This window comes from Oculina patagonica, chromosome 2 (assembly GCF_052425735.1).
Source record: "Oculina patagonica isolate OP01 chromosome 2, crgOcupat, whole genome shotgun sequence".
Lineage (NCBI taxonomy): Eukaryota > Metazoa > Cnidaria > Anthozoa > Scleractinia > Oculinidae > Oculina > Oculina patagonica.
This window is the reverse complement of record NC_135759.1, coordinates 24,827,890-24,847,586: the sequence shown is the minus strand read 5'-3', so window position 1 is coordinate 24,847,586 and position 19,697 is coordinate 24,827,890. Positions and strand designations below refer to the sequence as shown.

The window sequence follows — 19,697 nt, the reverse complement described above, 5'->3', positions numbered from 1 at the left end:
AATTTGACTTTTTTCACATTTTTATTTTCCGCCCAGCCCTTGAGTCAGGTTTGTATTGCAAACCGAAATATAGGGCAAAGTTTTTTCAATATATTTAAGTTTTGTATCCTCTTTATTACTTTTGCCGCTTTCGTGCCGTCGGGTCTCCGTCTTTTCAACATCCAGTCACCTTCAGTTACTGAGAAAAAGTCATTAAATCCGATGTCGTTATCATGAAAATCACATAATTAATTATCATAAATACGTATACTTGACAAAATTTATTTTAATAACCAGTATAGTTACTTAAGAAACCCATTAATGATCATGTTCTCCAGAAATGATCAATAAAGACAGTCCTTTCAGTCTCTGAAGTTCCACTTAAAAAATTAAAGCGTTTTTTGGCCCTTCTTGACGTCGCAAACCTTCAAGGAACAAAACATTTCAAACAACGTTTCAGTTCACTACGAATGTCTTGCTTCAGAAAAGCATAAACCAGTGGATTACTTGCTGAGTTGAATATGAACAGCAAGTCTTGTAGATGTACCACAAGCCATGGAATATGCCTTGTACAGTGAAATGTATAGCAGATAAGTCGGGCAATCTCGATTGCATAGCAAATCAAAAAGATGGCGACTATGATTCCAAGAGCTTTTGCAAAAGCACTTCCTTGAGTTTGCGACCGGACGGTGCTAATATTCTGGCAAGAAAATCCGTTAAAGCTTAACTGAGCAAGTCGAACTCTCGCTCGATTCTTCTGTTTTTGCGCAATGTACAAAGTCCTCGAACAAGCTGTGAACAATAACAAAAAGGGAGGAAGTTTGAATACGAATAATAAAACCGTCAAGAAATTTCTCACAGCACTTTTCATCCCAGCACAGTACATCCACGTGAATGGTACAAAATGAACAACAAATGGTAAAATCCACGCTGCTGAGATTAAGAACAAATGTCGTCGTTTTGTCTTGAATACAGCATATTTCAATGGTGTGACAATCGCGATGAAGCGATCAACTGTTAGTGCACATAAGTTTGTCATAGATAAATTGAGAAATAACCATCGTACTGCTGTTGTTATGCACTTGCTGCACAGTGACGCAGAGTTACAGGCCATCGTAGGAAAATGGACCAACCCTACACAAAGATCAGCCACAGCGAGCGAAAGCAGGAACCAATTGACTGTTTTATGAAGACGCTTCTTTGAAATAATCAAATATATTACTAAACTGTTTCCAAGAACTGTTATTATGGTTAAAACTACACCGAGAGCCCAGTACCAAATGCCAAGTTTCATTTTTCTTGTGTGATCCAAAAAAAATATGACCGCGCTTTGGATTTAAAATAATAAACAACGTAGGGCTATAAATATTGCTTAATCCATTAAACGGAAATTACGATATTTGCCTTTTCAAAACGAAAATTAAAAATATCATAATAGAGCAGCAGCTTGTTAGCCAATCAGCGGTCAGTATTTTAATGCACTTTGTCCAATATCAGCTTTGCAAATGACGAAAGTGGCGTGGGCTCTGAAGCACTGAGAAACAGGTGATGAATAAATAAACTAGTGTTTGCTCAGTTTAAATTAAAGCAAGTTTTATTCGATTTGTGTCTCCGCTTTTTATCACCCAACTCTCTCGGGATCAAGGCATTGATTTTTGCTTTTTAAATTTATCAGTAATGCAAAAAGAATTTTAAATAACCTAGCTCCTTAATGACCTGGTTGTTAAAGTTAAGTTTTATTGTAAGAAAAGAATAGCCGTCTTCTTTACTCACAAGAGAAAGAACGTGTGAATCGTATCAGGTGTTTTATTGAAAAATCTAAGATTTCGATAAGATATCTGTAAACATAATCATCTTGTAATCTACTTCTGACATAAGGTATATTTATATATCTAATGATACCAAAGAAAAAACTTAAACTCCGGCTATTGAAAACGATCAACATTTTCGTCCAACATCGTATTTGTCGCACACAACATGGGGTAGCCAGCGTTGCAGACGAATTAAACCCTGGTACCGAGGTTTTGTGACACGTCTGGCTGATACGCAGGCTAAACATGGGGTGACTAGACTACAATCCACAATTTTGTGTGGAAAAACTATCTTTATTTACATGTTTGTGACCACGAGATATCGCTTAGCAAACCAAAACTTGGATAGATGGCTAAATTCGAACAAAATTTATAAATTTTATTTACGCAAGAGGAAAAAGCTTAATTTGGGGGGGATCTATTTATAAATAATTTTCGTTAATAAACTTCTGTAGTTGTCACATAAATTCGTACGTTCTAGTATGCAGTGATGCCATAAAATTAAGCACAATTAGAGTAGAGCGGATTTATTAAGTAGTTTTGCCGTATATACATAGTAAAAAGCGTGAAGTGATGTATGTATTCAATCTAAAAAAATAATATTAATAATTAATAAATGTGCGCAGAATTTTCCCTGGCACGTACACTGGTTTATTTATTGGCAATACCCGTCATTGATGATGTTCATTGCTGTTTGTGGCTAATAACTCGTACGTGCGAGAATTATGCTAATGTTCGTAAAATGACTACTACTGTATGTGATTGTGTGCGTCGTCTAAAGTAGACACGTGCATTGATTTCCCTCTTGGCACGGACATAGGGCAGCGTTATTCATTCCAGTTAGCTGTTATATCCCAGGAGGTTTAAGCGTTTCGTGCTTAACTAATAAAGGTTTGCAATGTGTCCATCCTACATAGACAGCGGATGAAGAAAAAAATATATTTCCGACGGCCATGATCGTGACCTTGTTGACAATTTCCGACAGGAGGCGAAAACCAACGACGACTGCCGACAGGACACAGTTTGAAATTCCGACTGGCGCCGATACGTACAGGATCTCCTCAACGGGGGTCTCTTTACAGGTGTCACAATACCACACGGCTCAGTGGATGAAATATTAAAAATCTAAAACGAATTCATGGGGATAAGATGGTAACCGAACGCAGAATTTGGTGTTATTTCTTTTGGTCAGTTTTCGATTGGCATTCGGTTCTCTACATTGAAAAGAATGGTATCTCGGACAAAAGCTCGATAAAATCACTAAAAATGGTTAGTACAGTCAGTACGTCGCAGAATTATTACCAAATCGGCAAATCCCTCAGTAGTAAAAATGTGCAAAGAGCACTCATGTTAACGGCAAAATAAAACGATTTGTACTAAAACGAGAAATAGAGAATGGAGAATGTAGAATCTGGGACGGGGAATAGGGAATGATGGATGGGGAAATAAAGAGTTCTCGTGTTATTACTGAAAAGGTGCGGAGTAAGGCCCGTTCCAAACGCCACTCCGCTCATGTGCCGAACCTAACTCAGTAAGGTTCGACCTTGGAGCGACTTTGGAACGACAGCTGATTCAAACGGCGTATTTGTGTCGAACTTAATTCGCTGAAACAAGCCGTTAACAATAATAATATTGACTGAACGTCTGCGTTGAGGATGATATAGATAAAAGGTTTTTGCAGTCGAAATCAGCAAACTATTACGCAAGTTTTGCTATAATAATAATAATATTTCCGGAAAAGCAAATTCATTCCGCGAGATTTATATTATTTAAACTGGTTTTCTCTCGAGAATTAGTTTGTAAATGCTAATCTACAAATTTGATCTCACAAAGTGGGGAAACAGCAAAAAGGAATTACCACCAAAACAATTTTCCCACGAAGTTCCGCTTCTCTTGAGCTGAAACATATTAAAAAAGATAAACAAAATGCGAGCCCGGTGAGCGAAGTAATTTTCCCGGAATTTTGTGCCGTCGTGCTTCGTGCATGACTGGTCAGACCTAGTCACGCCACTCCACTTTAGACTAATCATGAGCGCTGTTATATCGAAAATACATTACAGTAATTCATGCATTAGGTTCGGCACATGAGAAGAACGCCGTGTGAATCAGCCGCCGCTCCAATGTCGCATAGTGCGGCAGACCCTGCCGAACTTAACGTTGTTTGCCGAACCTAATTAAAAGTGCCGGACCAAACTGATTCAAACGCCGCTCTTCTGCCGTACTTTATTCACCAGTTAGGTTCGGCACATGAGTGGAGCGGCGTTTGGAACGGGCCTAAGAAACTTATCCTTTCTTTACGAAACCAAACACAAATTAGTTATAAAAAAGTGACGTTCACAACAGATGTTAACGTAATGGTACCACTAAATTGCTTTACTTATTGGGCGCCTTTCAGACGACCAAGCAACGAAGTGACGTTCACAACCGATGTTAACATAACTAATTCTTTGCTCGTCACCTTAAGTTCACTGTTTGGTTTGCATCGAACCAATATTTTAAAACAAAATATTCACGATATTGCCCTAAAGTCACCACGAAAGTACGTGTCATTAGTTTCATTGATTTATTTCCGTCTTTGTTCTTATCTCAGGTGATCAATACCGCTGAACTTAGCTTTAAAATCCGGTTCAACTGATTTACATCTTACGCTAAATCGGGTTAGAAAACTACGCCTTATTTATCAGTAGTCAAGTTCGGAGATAAAGAATAATGAGAAATAATAATAGCGAGATAATTATTCCATCTTAAGTTGTAAAATATTCAACTCGTTTACTCGAAAACGCGTACACGTTATAGCTAAGTTCATTTTTATAGTCTATAACGTCTTTTCTCCATTATTTTCTGACAGCTGGAGTTAATGTTTTCGATTATTCCACGCACGGAATTTAACAGAGTTTTTCTTCAATTCCGGTCATAGATATTATTTTAGCGGAGCTCCTCAGCGCGCGCCAGCGCGCGGAGCGGAGCACCATGGGTAATGCGGGTACGAGAGAATTTTTGTAAACCCAGGAGGCCGAAAAAATTTGGTGCGTACGCCCGACCGCGCGCGCGTACAGACTCTCGGGGAGGGGGAGGGGAGTCCCAAGGCAACCCAAGCAGAGGGGGGAGGGGAGACAATCTTCTGCCTCCTTCGTTAACCAGAAATGAGTGAGGTAATCGACTAAGATCTTTGATATTGGACATCCATTTTATGGTCAATTGACAGCTGTCAAAACAACGTATCCGCTGACCAGTATCACATGACCATATCGCGGGCTCAGGTTTAGAACTAGTCAAGGACGCGTGTTTTTTTGAAGTTGACCGCTGACCAAGTGATAGCATTGCTATTGGTCCGCGGGCGCAAGTACTTTTCCATGGTCAGTCCATTTAGATTTACATGAAGGACAAAGTGAACAACCCGGTCAGTTTGAAAGCTGAACGAAGCACAAGGAGAAACCGAGCAGGAAAAAGAAATGTCTACGTAAATATTTCTCGGTCTACCCCGTCTAAAGGCTTTACACATCATGGAAGTTATGGCAAACGATAAGGGCTTACGGGGAGATCCGAAAAAATGGCACAGGTGGAGAGCGAGCGAGTTTCTACCGTTTCGGCGGCTGACCAGCTCTAGTAATTGCGCTAAACGCAATTAACTGAAGTGAAGGAAAAAAGAAGTGTCAATAGCTACACGGATGGAAAAGGCTGAAATAGACCTTCGCAGATAATTCAAAGGTCGGTGGTGCTGGAGTAAGTTATAATTTATAGCTTACACATATCATGTACAACGCGGTTGGATAATAATACGAAAAACTGCGGCCGCTTCGCCTCCGATTAATTCATGAGCTGGTTGAAAGCTTTGCCCTGCTGAATTGCTGTGAATTGACAAGCATTCTCCGACTTCAAATATGAGGTAACAAACTTTGACTTTACTGAATACACTAAGTCCATGTTTTTTGTGAAAATCTGTAATTATATGCTTACACATGTACTACGCGGTTGGATAATACGAAAAACTGCGGCCGCTTCGCCTCCGATTAATTCATGAGCTGTTAATGACTTAATGTTTTTATTTAAACTCCCAGCTAAACTTAGTGTTTTAGTTTTTTTAATTCATCTATTTATTCTTATTTACTCGCTGTTGGAATTCGTTTGAACGAACTATTTTAGGGTCGTGGACGAATACGCTAAGAGATCGTTACGTTGCGAATTTCTTGCGTTGACACGTTTTTACCACACCTTAGCAGAAACAAAAAAAAAACTCAGTTTATTTCCACATAAAACTATCTTAGTTAATTATTTTGAGTAATTTTATAAAACACAATTGTTCGCTCTACTTGTAATTCATGCCATTTTAGACACTGTATGCAGCTGTGTATGCAAACTTACATTGACTATCACCATGACAGTGTTGAATGTGTATCTTTGCAATGGCAATGTTTTTTCTATACAAGTAAGTTAACAAGAAATCTCCAAGTAGAAAAGCTAAATATCCCATTGTAGGAAGGAAGGGTCACTACACTGAGTGTATAAACGAAAGAGGCTAATATTATTATATTTGATGAGATCCATTAAATAAGACAGAATTTTTTATAAATTCTTTTTATAAACAGGGCCATTAATTAGAGCTAGTGTGGTGGTTTTTAATAGATTATTATGTCAATCCTTCTTTTAGGTAGTGTTATATTCTGCCATTAAGCCGCAATAAATGAACAATACCTACAGTCAAGTTTTGTTGAACTTGGTATAGAATGCTCTGTGCAAAGTGGACAACAGCAAAGTAAATCAGGTATCTAGTTTATATTAGTTATAATTGAAATATGTCTTTATTCAGTTTCGTTCTTTTTTTACCCAGCTGCTTTAATCTGCATTTGGTTGCTGCTGATCTTCTTACTTTGTGAAATATTTGCATTCATTATTCAACTCCTCAATGGAGGTTGCCTATTCACCGAGTTAGGATTTCAAATTGGATTTTGAGTTAGGATTTTGAGTTGGATTTACAAGTTCGATTTTCCAGTTGGATTTCTAGTTGGATTTCGAGTTAAGATTTCGAGTTGGATTTCAAGTTAGGATTTCGAGTTGGATTTTCGAGTTGGATTTTGGAGTTGGATTTCGAGTTAGATTTCGAGTTAGGATTTCGAGTTGGATTTTCAAGTTGCTTACCGTACTAAGCACTCCGGTTAGCCTACTATACACGCCAGTTAGATTACTATGCACTCCGGTTAGCCTACTACACACTCCTGTAGGCTGCAAGGCTGTGCTCTAAGGAAATTTTCTGGGAGCCCTTCGGGCTCCCAACCCTGCCAGGTAGGGTGCCCAGCCCTTTGGGTTGGTCGCCCAAACTAATTAATTATTCAATTTATTAATTATTCAATTAATTAATTTATTAATATTATCATGGTTTAATAAGTTTATAATTAATTTACAATAAATTTAAATCATACAACCAATTAAGATTTGTTGTTGATTTTATTTCACAGCACACTCACTATTAGATGTTTCTTTGTTGTTTTTGTCAATACAGACCTAATACAGAGAGTTTGTAAGAGGTTTTATTTCGAATGATGACATTATGGTCTAACCCTAAACAAGTTGCAGGTCTCATTTTTTTTTCATTAAAATTGACTAAATTGCAAATTTCATGGCATACAAATATGTAGTTCAACAATCAGAAGTTCTTTGTTACTTAAGCAAGCAAATACATTATCTTATAAGTATCAAAAACGAAACTGTCATTCCACAGCCTTAAACTCTAAATGTATCAGACGTAAATAAAAATTTAGTGTTCACTGCCACTGAAATTAATTCCTCGCGAAGCGAGGCCGAAGGCCGAGCGTAGCGGGGTGTATAATTTTGTTCCTCAAAGGGCTCAGGCGGGATGAAATCTCGTGTGGAGTTTACGGTCATATATATATATATATTTATTTATTTGTGAGCTTGGTGTGTGGCGGAAATGACGTCACACGGCCGCGCGCTGGTGGCCTAATGGTAAGGCGTCGAACTTGAAATCAGATCTTCGGGACTGAGGCCGGGGGTTCGAATCCGGCTAGGGTTTTTTTTTTTTCTTTTTTTTTTCTTTTGTGGGTTCGAATCCTGCGCCTTTTATTTTTATCGTTTCTCTTTTCGGATTAAAATAACACTGATTTCCACATAATACTCCCTCGACGCCTATAATAATTCAGGCTATAAACCTTTCATGGCCATCAGTAGCCCGCGGGCGGAGGGTTCGAATCCTCCTGCCGTTCGTTCTTCTTCTTTTTTTTTAATCCCCTTAAATAAATGTCCAAAATGCGACTATCCAATAATTTGTCCAATAATTTGTCGATGATTTTGAAAATAGCCTGCGCTTCCCAACGCTTTATACCTCTTTACGAACCAGAAAGAGCCGCCATCTTCAAAGCGGAGTAGACCCTGGGAACGAGGGTGTCGCGGGCATGCCCGTTACTAGGCAACAATAACAAATCACAGGTTAAAACCTCATTATTTACAACACCCCCCCCCCCCCTCCCAAACCCAGAGCTTCGCGAGACCCTGCGAGTCACGTATTACTAGTTAGTAAATCTGATAAGTAAATCTTAATGACGAACTTGCAAATTTCAGGGCATACAACAGCATGGTTGACGATTTACACGACTGTAGTTTTACTGTAGCGGCTTTGTGAATTGTGAGTCAAAAAAGTGTGAATTCCAGTATGCCTGTCATATGAAACCCATCGAAATTTTCGCGCCAAAACGTTAGAATTTCTACCTTTTCGTAAAAAATTAATTCTTACTTTATCTAGTTTCATAAAAGAACGCCAGAGAAGTTAGGGCTAAAATCATTAATTGCAAGCTTTTCTTGTTTCATCGATCGTTTTATTTGTCGAGAGTTTAAAAAAAATAAGAAAGTCGCAAGAATTTAAGAAAGAACATTTATTATAAATAGGTTGAGTTTCTATTCTTGTGACGGCTGAAAGAACCGCCATTTGAATGATAATCTGAGCCATGCAATTGATAAAGAAACGGACTGATTTAAACATGCAGAAATTTATGGAACTGCCAACAATCTTACATTTAAAATCTTTTTTACAGTTCACAAGGGTTTAATTTCACACACGGCGAAGTGATTGTTACTATTTTTAGCGGCCACTGCATTTTGACAAACTTGTGATATCCAACGAAAATTCCTTTATTTGCGTAAATATCTCCAAAGTTCTATTAAATATCGTTAGAAATTTCATTTGAAATTACCACAGTAAAAAATCAAGTTGTAAAACAAATAAATTCCATTAAGCTGAATGACAACAACATTTTATCGAGATTTGCTTTAATTAGAGTGCAACAAGTCGTCGCTAAATTAATCTATTCCTTTGTAAACATCTCCAGACGCAGAAATTTGCATGTGCGAAGAATTTCATTTCATGCTAACACTAACTCACTGCCCTTACGAAAACTATTGATATACCAAAATAAATGGGAACTAAACCATCTCGAAGAAAAAATCAAGATTTTCAACCCATATTATTGTATTTTTTAAAATGTTCGTGCGGTCCGTCACGTGCAAAGTCAAGCTTGTGTTAAATCATGTGGAACGAACTTGACAGCGCCGGCAAGCGTAAACATTTGACTCCGTAATGTGTGGAAGGCTATTTTCCCGCGAAAAACATAATCAATCTGCAAAACGTAATTTTACAGTCAATTTCCTGCTATACTACAGTGTGGAACGGCGAACAAGAGGGCCAGGTGCCCGGCCGGGCCACCAGTTTTATTTTCTGGTCGCCCGAGAGCAAATGTTAGTCGCCTGAGGCGACCGGGCACCGCTAGAGCACAGCCTTGTAGCCTACTATTCATTTTGGTTAGCCTACTATGCACTCCAGTTAGCCTGTTTATGGTTAGCTTTCAATAATTGTAATGGGTTTTGCTTTGTCAGAAAAAATCCAACTCGAAATCCTAACTCGAAAATCCAACTCGAAATCCTAACTCGAAAATCCAACTCGAAAATCCAACTCGAAATCCTTACTCGAAATCCAACTCGAAAATCCAACTAGTAATCCTAACTCAAAAATCCAACTCGAAAATCCAACTCGAAAATCCAACTTGTAATCCTAACTCAAAAATCCAACTCGAAAATCCAACTCAAAAATCCAACTTGAAATCCTAACTCGAAATCCTAACTCGGGAGTTAGTTTGTCTCTCTTCAATGACATTCAAAACAACTACAATGTATTAGTAGACAATTTAAATAATTAATATTTCACTAAAAGTATGTTTTCATGAAATGCCTAGATCTTGTACCAGAAAATATCTATACCCTAGCCTCACTGTGGAAGGTTAAATGGTTTGAATGTCACCTCCCCTCACAAACTCCTCACAAATTCCAATGTGTGGTTATGGCAGAAATCCATGGCCAGCTCATCCTCAGTGTATGAACCAGTGAAACAAGGCATCAAAGAGCCTCAAAACAACATGGAGCAGGAAAACAATAGCTTCAAAACAGACATTTTTCACAGGTTCTTATACCAAGGAAAACCCAAATATTCAGATCCATCCCATGTAAGGTCAATAGAAGTTCCAAAAGGGCTAGCGGGAGGGGGAGGGGGGTTGATTAAAGGCCAAACCTTTTAATTACCGGTAAGAGGGGGTGTTAGGGTTTGCAGTGATGCTTTGAGTTTATTAAAATATTTTGTTGACTTTGCAGTTATCAGTAAAAAAAATAGTCTGTGCTGATCCATCTCTGTTAAATATCTAATGGATCCTTTTGCATCCAGTGGTTTGGCTTCAGTTAAACAAGCTCAAGTTAAGTGTTTTGTTTTATAAATTATTGATATTGATGACAATTAATCAATTTTAATTTAATATGTGGCATTTGACTTTTTTCAGGGTTAGCATGAGTTGCAGAGTTTGCAGTGCCACAGACACAAAAACAGACAAGGACAAGGACATAAATAGAAAACAGGAAAGATTAAATCCAGCTCGATGTTTGGGTGTCGTCATGATGCTATTTTTAAGAGACTAGTAAATTACATGTAAATTAAAATCAAGAAAAGCTGCAAATAAGCAAAATTTAGATTTTAAATGTTAACCTATTTACAGTGTACTTCAGAAAACGACTTCTTGATTGACCTGTCACTTTCACATCTTGTTAGATGTAACAAGGGCATTAGGAAGTGATCTTTTCAAAAATATGCAGCGAAAACAGTAACAGCAGAAATGGTGGTAGTTTAAAATTGCTATTTTCAATGTTTTGACTGGTAAGAAACCACATGTGACCAAGCTAAAATCTGTTTGGCAAGTTAACATGACCTGCAAGTGTCCAAATGTTTTGAGCCCTCAACTACACAGGACTTACATGTAGTTGTCTAATTATATGATAAGATCTTTGGTTGACTTTGGGGGAGGTAGTGGAGTTACAAAGCAATGTAATTATTTGAATTTGGATTAGTTATGCTGAAACTGGTGGTACTGTAATTCTAAAGTATAGGTGAGTTTAAAACCGTTATTGCAAGCAATATACATTACCAATTTCATTCTTATGTATTGTATGCTGTGTACAATTTATAAGAACAGCTATATTTTTAAAATAAGTGAAATATTCTAAAGCCAGATAAAATTTGCAGTATCCATAAGGTACCATGTAGCAACCAAATTGTGACTCACCTGCTTACTTTGTGAACTCCATGACAAATGGGCAACATGACTCCATAAAGATGTGATGTTATGTTATAGATGTGATTGATGTTATATTTTTTCTTGCATAGTTTTATACACAAGCAGACATGATTCTATTTTTTTTCTGGGTAATCAAATAACAAAACTGAGTTTGAGACTCACAAACAATATTCTAGCTTCCCAGAATTTTTGCTTTTTTTCTGTAAGTGAAGTGAAACCCCTTAAGAGGAAGGGGAGTCAAAAGACATGTAAAAGTGAACAAGGTGCTATCTTCTTCTTTTCTTTTTTTTTTTCTTTTTTTTTTTTTGGGGGGGGGGGGGGTTGGGGATGGGGTGACCCTGTTCGGTGGAATGACAGAATGTCACTTCTTTGTTTCCGGAGTTAGGTTCACCCCTGTTTGCTCGCAGTTAGCTTTATTCATCTGGTTTGCTTGCGGTTAGCTTTCACTCTAGTTTGCTTGTGGTTAGCTTTCACTCCGGTTTGCTTGGAGTTAGCTTGGTTTGGGCAACATGCTGTAAACCATTAGCTATAACCTCTGCCATTTCCATTCAAAATTAAAATATAGGCAAATAGTGAAAATGAAAATGAATAAATGAGTGAATGAAAAAAATTAAAATCAACCTTATCATAAATGTAGATGTTTGTTATTTCCTTTATACTCTAAATGTAAAGTGATTTTTTCTTTCTTTTAAAGCTGGTAAAGCAACAACAAAAATGCCTAATTTGCCATGTGATATGCCTATCTACCCCGACATGCAGCCCTACTCCTCCCTCCTTTTTTCTACATGAAGGTAACATAATTGCCCGTTTTGCAACATAATTTCCCATCCAGACTTCTTTATGATAATGCTTTCGGTGGAATTATAACATTTTGATTGATTTTGTTTGTTCTCTTATTTGGTGTTGCTGTACACGGTACCCGGAGGGGGGATGGTACTCCCATATAAGAGCTATACGGGTATGTGCCGCTCAACATGGTATGCTTTTTGTCTCTCTGACTCTGAAACAGGGTATACAAATCACCCTTTTGACTCTGGAACAGGGTTGATTGTTTTCCCAGAATCCTGATTAAACACTATCAAGTATATAGCTATGAAACTCCGCTCCTTTCATCGCTTTATCTCCAAGCCACAGACGAAGTCAAGTGAGAGCTTTGTGATGTACGGTAGTGTTTTTATATCTATCTTCATATATTTCCATTGTGGATATTGCTGGAACAGGGTACCTACTTTGCAGTGTTTGTCTGGAACAGGGTCGCAAATTGAACCTTTTGTCTCTGGAACAGGTCCAGAGTCTCAGCAACGCAACGGCACACCCCCATAGTAAATTTTAGGGAGTACCCCCCCCCCCCCCCCCACCCCGGACACGGTAAAAAAGAAATAAGGAAAAATATTAATTACCGTATTTTCTCGATTAAACGCCCCCGGCGTTTATTTCAAACTTGGCCCGATAGGGCCGGCGTTTATTTGAATTTAGGAGTTTTGTTAAGCCCTATGTTTCTAAGAAATGATTTTTATTCATTCTTTTTGACAGCTATATAATTAGACATTATTTTTAAAGCATATTAAACCGTTAATAATTGTGTAAGGGGTTTATTTTCAAATACAACTTGGAGACCCGGCGTTTATTCGGGGCCCGGCGTTTAATCGAGAAAATACGGTATTATTTATTAAAAAAATAAAACGAATATAAAATTCTTAGCCTTAAAGTTTTACAATGGCCAGAATTCAGAGTTCAATAAAGTGCAAAATAATTAACTGGGGAGCTCCGCTTTTAGGCTTGCCTAAATTTATATATTATTTGTTGAGATGTCATACAAGTACAAAATCTATAGAGATATCGATGTTCTCAAAACCTTGCGTGTATTCTCAAAAGCAATGACCTTACTCACCAATTTTCAACAGCAACACATATTGATATTGCGGCTGACGATACGATGCTGCTCAATTAGCTTATCAGAGCTTATGAAGTTCTATAAAAATTCAAAAGATGGTGGAGAAATTAATATCCTAGCAGCGGCTACAACTTTCATGAGACGCGCTACCTGTGCCACAATAGTAACGCATTTTGAATAATCTTTGTTAGCATATTCGAGCGATGAATTTAATACACTTGCTCTGCCTTAAGAAAGCTTGGCTTCTGGCACAAACTCCACTTACTATTTATTGTGATGCAGCAAATTTTGTCGATCTGCAGCAAATTCTTGAGTAGAGCACTCGATTAAACCCTGAATGTTCACCTGTGAAGAACTCAAATATGACCGACCCGCCATTTTAGTTGAGGAGCCGTGAGATCCAGCTGTGAAAAAGGCTTGGGACTTGGGAAATCTGTAAATGGAACACGAATTTCCATTGGGAAGTCATTGGGAATTTTCCAGTGGGACGAACCGAAAAGTCGTGTTCCATTTACATCCCACCCGGAATTTCCGAAAGTGTTTTGTAAATGGTAAACAACCAAAGGAGTCACGCAAACTACCTTATTGTTACTTATTTTCGCGGGACTTAATTTTCACGATTTTCAAAAAATCGCGAAATTAAAGACCCGCGAAAAATTATTTTTAAACGATTTCTATTGTATTTTTTATGCCAATTACGTATTTTTGGCCAAATCGCGAAAATTAAGTCTCGCGAAATATTCCCGTTCCATTTTCGCGAAATTAAGTTCCCGCGAAAATAAATGTCAAAAAGGTAGATGGTTCGAGGACCAAGAAAATTACAAATCAAAAACATACAAATACATTTTTATGTTTTCTGCTAAAAAAAACTGCTTAGAATAGCCAAATACACCAAGAAAGCTAAAAAAAAACTTCGGAAAATCTAAGTTCAGCTCAGGCACTAAAATAACAAGCTGGAGAAGAAATTGTCGCGCACAATTGTCAACCGTTAGATACGGTATCATGTCGTGCGTGATCAAGCGAGAAAAGCGTTGCGCAACTGACAAAACTCATATTTAAATATATATAGGCGCTTTGTTTACCGAACAGCTGATAATAAGGACCTCTACCGCCTTATTCAATTTGGCAGGCAGTGCAGTGGGTGTATTAGAAAATGCAATTTCCCCTCTGCCTTAAAAGTGCTAAATGGACTCTTGCCGGAACGAATAACGTATAATTTCAAGACAGTAGTGTTTTAAGGGAAATTATCTATGCGATAAAGGTGTCAACTGGAAAACACGTCATTTCATCTTGGACAACAATTTTCATTTAGAACTGCACGGTGGTTTAGCATTGACAAATTAACACTTGGCGTCGCGTAGTCTGGCACTCGGTATTGGCTACTCAAAAATTTGTTTCCTCTAAAAATCCTCGCTTACGACGGCGCTTGTGGTCTGAAACTGAAGCTTAAGTTTTGCAAAAAGCTTAAAAAAGGCCTTTCCTAGAAAATTTTTTTCATCTTGTACAACTTTAAAGCACTTTTATAGGTGGCGGCGGTTGTCGGCTAAACTGACGCACTTGAAACGGTGCAAACTTGAAGTTTAAAGGTCGTTTGTTATCCAGCTTGATTGTTTTTGTATCACGGCTTAACTCATAGATGCAACCGATGGAAAGTGTGTCAGAACAAACTCCTGAAATTAAGCAGAGCTACTGAGTTAAAAAGCCGTTGGTTTATATCGATCACTTGAATACAATAACTGTTTAAAATACTAAAAAAAGCGACGTCACGCCTGAACAAGATGATACCCGGTCGTGGTGTTTGGTTTTGGGTTCTCGGTGGGATTTTATCGTCATTAACAGTTCTTGGAAATGGTTTGATAATATATCTTATTGTTTCAAGAAGGCGCCTTCACAAAACAGTCAATTGGTTCCTGCTTTCGCTTGCTGTGGCTGATATCTGTGTAGGTTTGGTCCATTTCCCAACGATAGCCTGCAACAAGTGCATAACAACAGCAGTACGATGGTTCTTTCTCAGTTTATCTATGACTAACTTATGTGCACTAACAGTTGATCGCTACATCGCGATTGTCACACCCTTGAAATATGCGGTATTCAAGATAAAACGGCGACATTTGTTCTTAATCTCAGCAGCGTGGATTTTACCATTTATTGTTCATTTTGTACCATACACATGGATGAAATGTGCTGGGATGAAAAATGCTGTGAGAATTTTTTTCATGGTTTTATTATTCATATTCAAACTTCCTCCCTTTCTCTTATTATTCACAGCTTGCTCGAGGACTTTGTACATTGCGCAAAAACAGAAAAAGCGAGCGAGTGCTCAATTTAATCAGTTAAGGTTTAATGGATTTTCTCGTGAAAATTTAGCAACCATCAGGTCGCAAACTCAAGGAAGTATTTTCGCCAAAGCTCTTGGAATCGTTGTGGCGATCTTTTTGATATGTTATGCAATTGACATTGCTCGACTTATCTGCTTTACATTTCACTGTACAATGTATATTCCATGGCTTGTGGTACATCTGCAAGAATTGCTATTCATTTGCAACTCCGCTAGTAATCCACTGGTTTATGCTTTTCTGAAGCAAGACATTCGTAGAGAACTGAAACGTTTTGTTAATGCTTTGTTCCTTGAAGGTTTGCAGTAAGTAACATTTCCAATCGGTATGTTTTAAGTCATTTTAATACCCAAGAAGTGTACTTTTGCGTCGTAAAGTAGGCACTTACGTGACTTACCCTGAGGCCTACTCTGGGACCCAAAATTGCCCAAAGTTGCCCAAAGTTGCCCAAAATCGCCCAATGTCGCCTAAAGTCGCCCAAAGTCGCTATTAGAGTATCAAAGTAGACATTTTCTGTAACAATGCTTTATGGTGTACCATGATGATTCCCATGTACATGTATACCACAACTGTACTTAGGTCGGTCACCTAAAATTGCCTAAAAGGTCGCCTAAAATTGCCTAAAGTCGCTCAAAATCGCCCAAAGTCACTTTAAGTCGTCTAAAGTCGCCTTAAATCGCCCACAATCGCCCGTAATTTTGGACAAAATAAGCTAAAATCGCCTAAAGTCACCTTAAGTCGCCCAAAGTTACGGCAACTTTGGGTCCCAGAGTAGGCCTTACCCTCTCTGCACAAGTATAAGGCAGCGTCGAGCATTCATTGCACTGCAGTAAGTTGTTACATCCCTGGAGTGTTAAACACTCTGTTCTCGGCAAATAAAATTGTTGAGTGTGTCGATCCTACATAGACAGTAGATAAAATACATTCAATGTCATTGGCCAAGGCAATTTCCGACAATTTCCGACAGAAGGCCGAAAGGCAACGTCGACTGCCGACAGGACACAGTTTGAGATTCCTACTGGTGGCAAGACGTACAGGATCCCCTCAATAGGGGTCCCTTACAGGTATCACAATACAACACGGTTCATTGATTATTCCGGATTTTTGTTTTTGTATTTTTGGTCAATTTTGTTTGGCGTTCTGCTCTCTACAAAAGTAAATCAAACGTAAAGCTGCCCCCTTCCCTTGAAGCTCGATTAAGGGTCAGCTTCGAGCCAAAGTGGCGCATACTGCCGGAGCTTATCCCGGTTTCCTTAGCATTAAGCAGCTAGGAGTATTTCTACTCCCCCCTGGATGGGATGCTAGTCCACAACAGGGAACCCCCCAGCATTATTTCGCCGGTACCCATTTATACACCTGGAGGGAGGCACTGTGAGAGTAAAGTGTCTTGCCCAAGAACACAACACAAGTGACCCCGGCCAGGGCTCGAACCCGGAACGCTCGCTCCGGAGTCCGGCGCGCTAACCATTAGGCCACCGCGCCTCCCACAGCAAAGCTCGATAAAGTAATGGTGAAATGGTGATGCTGTACGGCCAGTTTTCACAAAATTATCACCAACAAAATTCCTCAGTACATAGTAACAAATGCACAAAAGGCACTTTTTTTATTCAACATGTCTATACTAAAACAAGGAATGGGGACTGGGAAGTTGGGAAAGGGGAACAGGAATGGAGAAATTTAAAGTGCGCGTGTTATAACTGGAAAGGCCAGCACAAATACTTCAGTGATGAACTTTTCCTTTCCGAAAGCGAATACAAATTGGAAATGACACGTTCATAACAGATGCCAACGTAATGGTGCCACTAAATTGCTTTACTTATTGGGCGCCTTTCAGACGACAAAGTAACTTCCCACAAATGAAACGTCATTAATGAACACATGAACTGTTAACTGGGAACAAAATGGCATTCCCTGAAACAACGGCTTAAAAACTAATTTGGTCACGACGTACAATTTGAACCAATTAAAAGCATGGTAAACGTCACTGACATATGTCAGATCGAATCCCTTTTTGCACCTCATCACCGACTCTGTTAAGATCACTTTTCCCTTGCATTGAACCAGTGTTCTCAAACAAAATATTCACGATATTGCCCTACAATCACCACGAACGTACGCGTCATTAATTTCATTGATATTTCGCCGCCTTTGTTCTTAATTCAGGTGACCAATACTGCTAAACGTAGCTTTAAAATCCGGTTCATTTACATTTTGTATTCCACTTTATCTTATTTAATAAAAATGGTCAAGGTCGGGGATGAAGAATGAGAAGGAATTATTATAACGAAATAATTATTTCATTTTAAAGTTTTAAGTGCCTGACTCATTTATTCGAAAACGCCTGCACGTTAAATAAGTACATTAACGTCATTACTCCATTATTTTCTGACAGCGGGAGTTATTATTTAAGAGTATTCAACGCACAAAATAAAACAGGGTTTGTCCTTAATCCCGGTCCTATGCAAAGCAATATTTTTCAAAGACGTCATGTAACTGTAAAATCTGTAGAGATATCGATGATTCGAGAACTTCAATGAATATTCGCAAATGCGATGACCTTATTTACCATTTACCGACAGTGGCACATTTTGACTGATATTGCGGCTAATGACGTCACACACTTAGCAGTACTACAGACTTTCTATAAAGCCGTCGCTTCCTATCGTACGTAAAACGAAGCCACGCGAAAATGAACAAGATGGCACCAGGACGCGGAACTTGGTTTTGGGCTCTCGGTGGGATTTTATCGATATTAACAGTTCTCGGAAACAGTTTAGTGATATATTTGATTATCTCAAAGAAGCGTCTCCATAAGACAGTCAATTGGTTCCTGCTTTCACTCGCTGTGGCTGATCTTTGTGTAGGGTTGGTGCATTTTCCAACGATGGCCTGTATCTCTGCGTCACTGTGCAGCAAGTGCATAACAACAGCAGTACGATGGTTATTTCTCAATTTATCTATGACTAACTTATGTGCACTAACAGTTGATCGCTACATCGCGATTGTCACACCCTTGAAATATGCTGTATTCAAGACAAAACGACGACATTTGTTCTTATTCTCAGCAGCGTGGATTTTACCATTTGTTGTCCATTTTGTACCATTCACATGGATGTACTGTGCTGGGATGAAAAATGCTGTAAGAGTTTTTTACACGGTTGTGTTATTCGTATTTAGACTACCTCCCTTTTTGTTATTGTTCTCAACTTGTTCGAGGACTTTATACATTGCGCAAAAACAGAAGAAGCGAGCGATTGTTCAACTTAATCAGTTAAAATTTAATGGATTTTCCCGTCATGACTTAGCAACCGTCAGAGCACAAAATCGAACATGTATTTTCGCCAAAGCTCTTGGAATCATAGTCGCCATCTTTTTGATATGCTATGCAATTGACATTGCTCGACTTATCTGCTTCACATTTCACTGCATAACCTATATTCCTTGGATTGTGGCACATCTGCAAGACTTGCTGTTCGTATTCAACTCCGCAAGTAATCCACTGGTTTATGCTTTTCTGAAGCAAGACATTCGTAGAGAACTGAAAAGTTTTGTTAAATGTCTCGTTCCTTGAAATTTGCTGTGAGTAACTCCTTGCACTCGGTATCTTGGCCATCTTAGCCAACCAGCGTTCGCTCACAAAATAACCCATCACGTGCACTCAACTTCATAAATATGCGTTAAAGCATTTTGAGTTATACTACGGCAAATGTTCTTTATTTTTCTTTGCTCTTTTTCGCCTTTGTCAAATTACGATATAGTGAGCTATCCAGACAGATGCATGGTTGAAAACACTTTTTAGCGCATTGCCGTCATCTCGTACGACGGCTTTTGGTCACAATTGTGGTGCATTACATTAACCGTTAAGGACACATATTATATTGATATAAGAGTTGTCGTATGTGATAAAACGAGTAAAAATAAAACTGACATGTAATAAGCGTCGCTCAAAATATACCAGGCAGCTGGTAATAAGCGACTTTATCGCCATATTGAATTAATTTAGCAGACAGTGAAGTGGATTGGTTGGAAAATAAGCATTAATTGAGCACTCACCCAT

The 19,697-nt window shown here is 38.5% G+C and overlaps 3 protein-coding genes and 1 long non-coding RNA gene across 4 annotated transcripts; 3 read left to right on the top strand and 1 right to left on the bottom strand.

Moving 5' to 3' along the window:
- Positions 1-226: 226 nt before the first annotated feature.
- LOC144643732 (adenosine receptor A2a-like) lies at positions 227-1,505 on the bottom strand. The gene has a single exon (XM_078503072.1). The coding sequence runs from the start codon at positions 1,271-1,273 to the stop codon at positions 407-409; it is 867 nt and encodes a 288-aa protein (XP_078359198.1). The 5' UTR covers positions 1,274-1,505; the 3' UTR covers positions 227-406.
- A 3,205-nt stretch (positions 1,506-4,710) lies between these two features.
- LOC144643744 (uncharacterized) lies at positions 4,711-10,898 on the top strand. Its single transcript, XR_013568958.1, has 3 exons — positions 4,711-5,676; positions 6,439-6,552; positions 10,622-10,898. It is a non-coding gene; the product is annotated as an uncharacterized LOC144643744 (long non-coding RNA).
- A 4,184-nt stretch (positions 10,899-15,082) lies between these two features.
- LOC144638309 (adenosine receptor A2a-like) lies at positions 15,083-16,591 on the top strand. Its single transcript, XM_078497544.1, has one exon. The coding sequence runs from the start codon at positions 15,083-15,085 to the stop codon at positions 15,947-15,949; it is 867 nt and encodes a 288-aa protein (XP_078353670.1). The 3' UTR covers positions 15,950-16,591.
- A 1,458-nt stretch (positions 16,592-18,049) lies between these two features.
- On the top strand, positions 18,050-19,597 carry LOC144643730 (adenosine receptor A2a-like). Its single transcript, XM_078503070.1, has one exon. It carries the CDS (start codon positions 18,330-18,332, stop codon positions 19,209-19,211), a length of 882 nt encoding a protein of 293 aa, XP_078359196.1. The 5' UTR covers positions 18,050-18,329; the 3' UTR covers positions 19,212-19,597.
- The last annotated feature ends 100 nt before the right edge of the window (positions 19,598-19,697 follow it).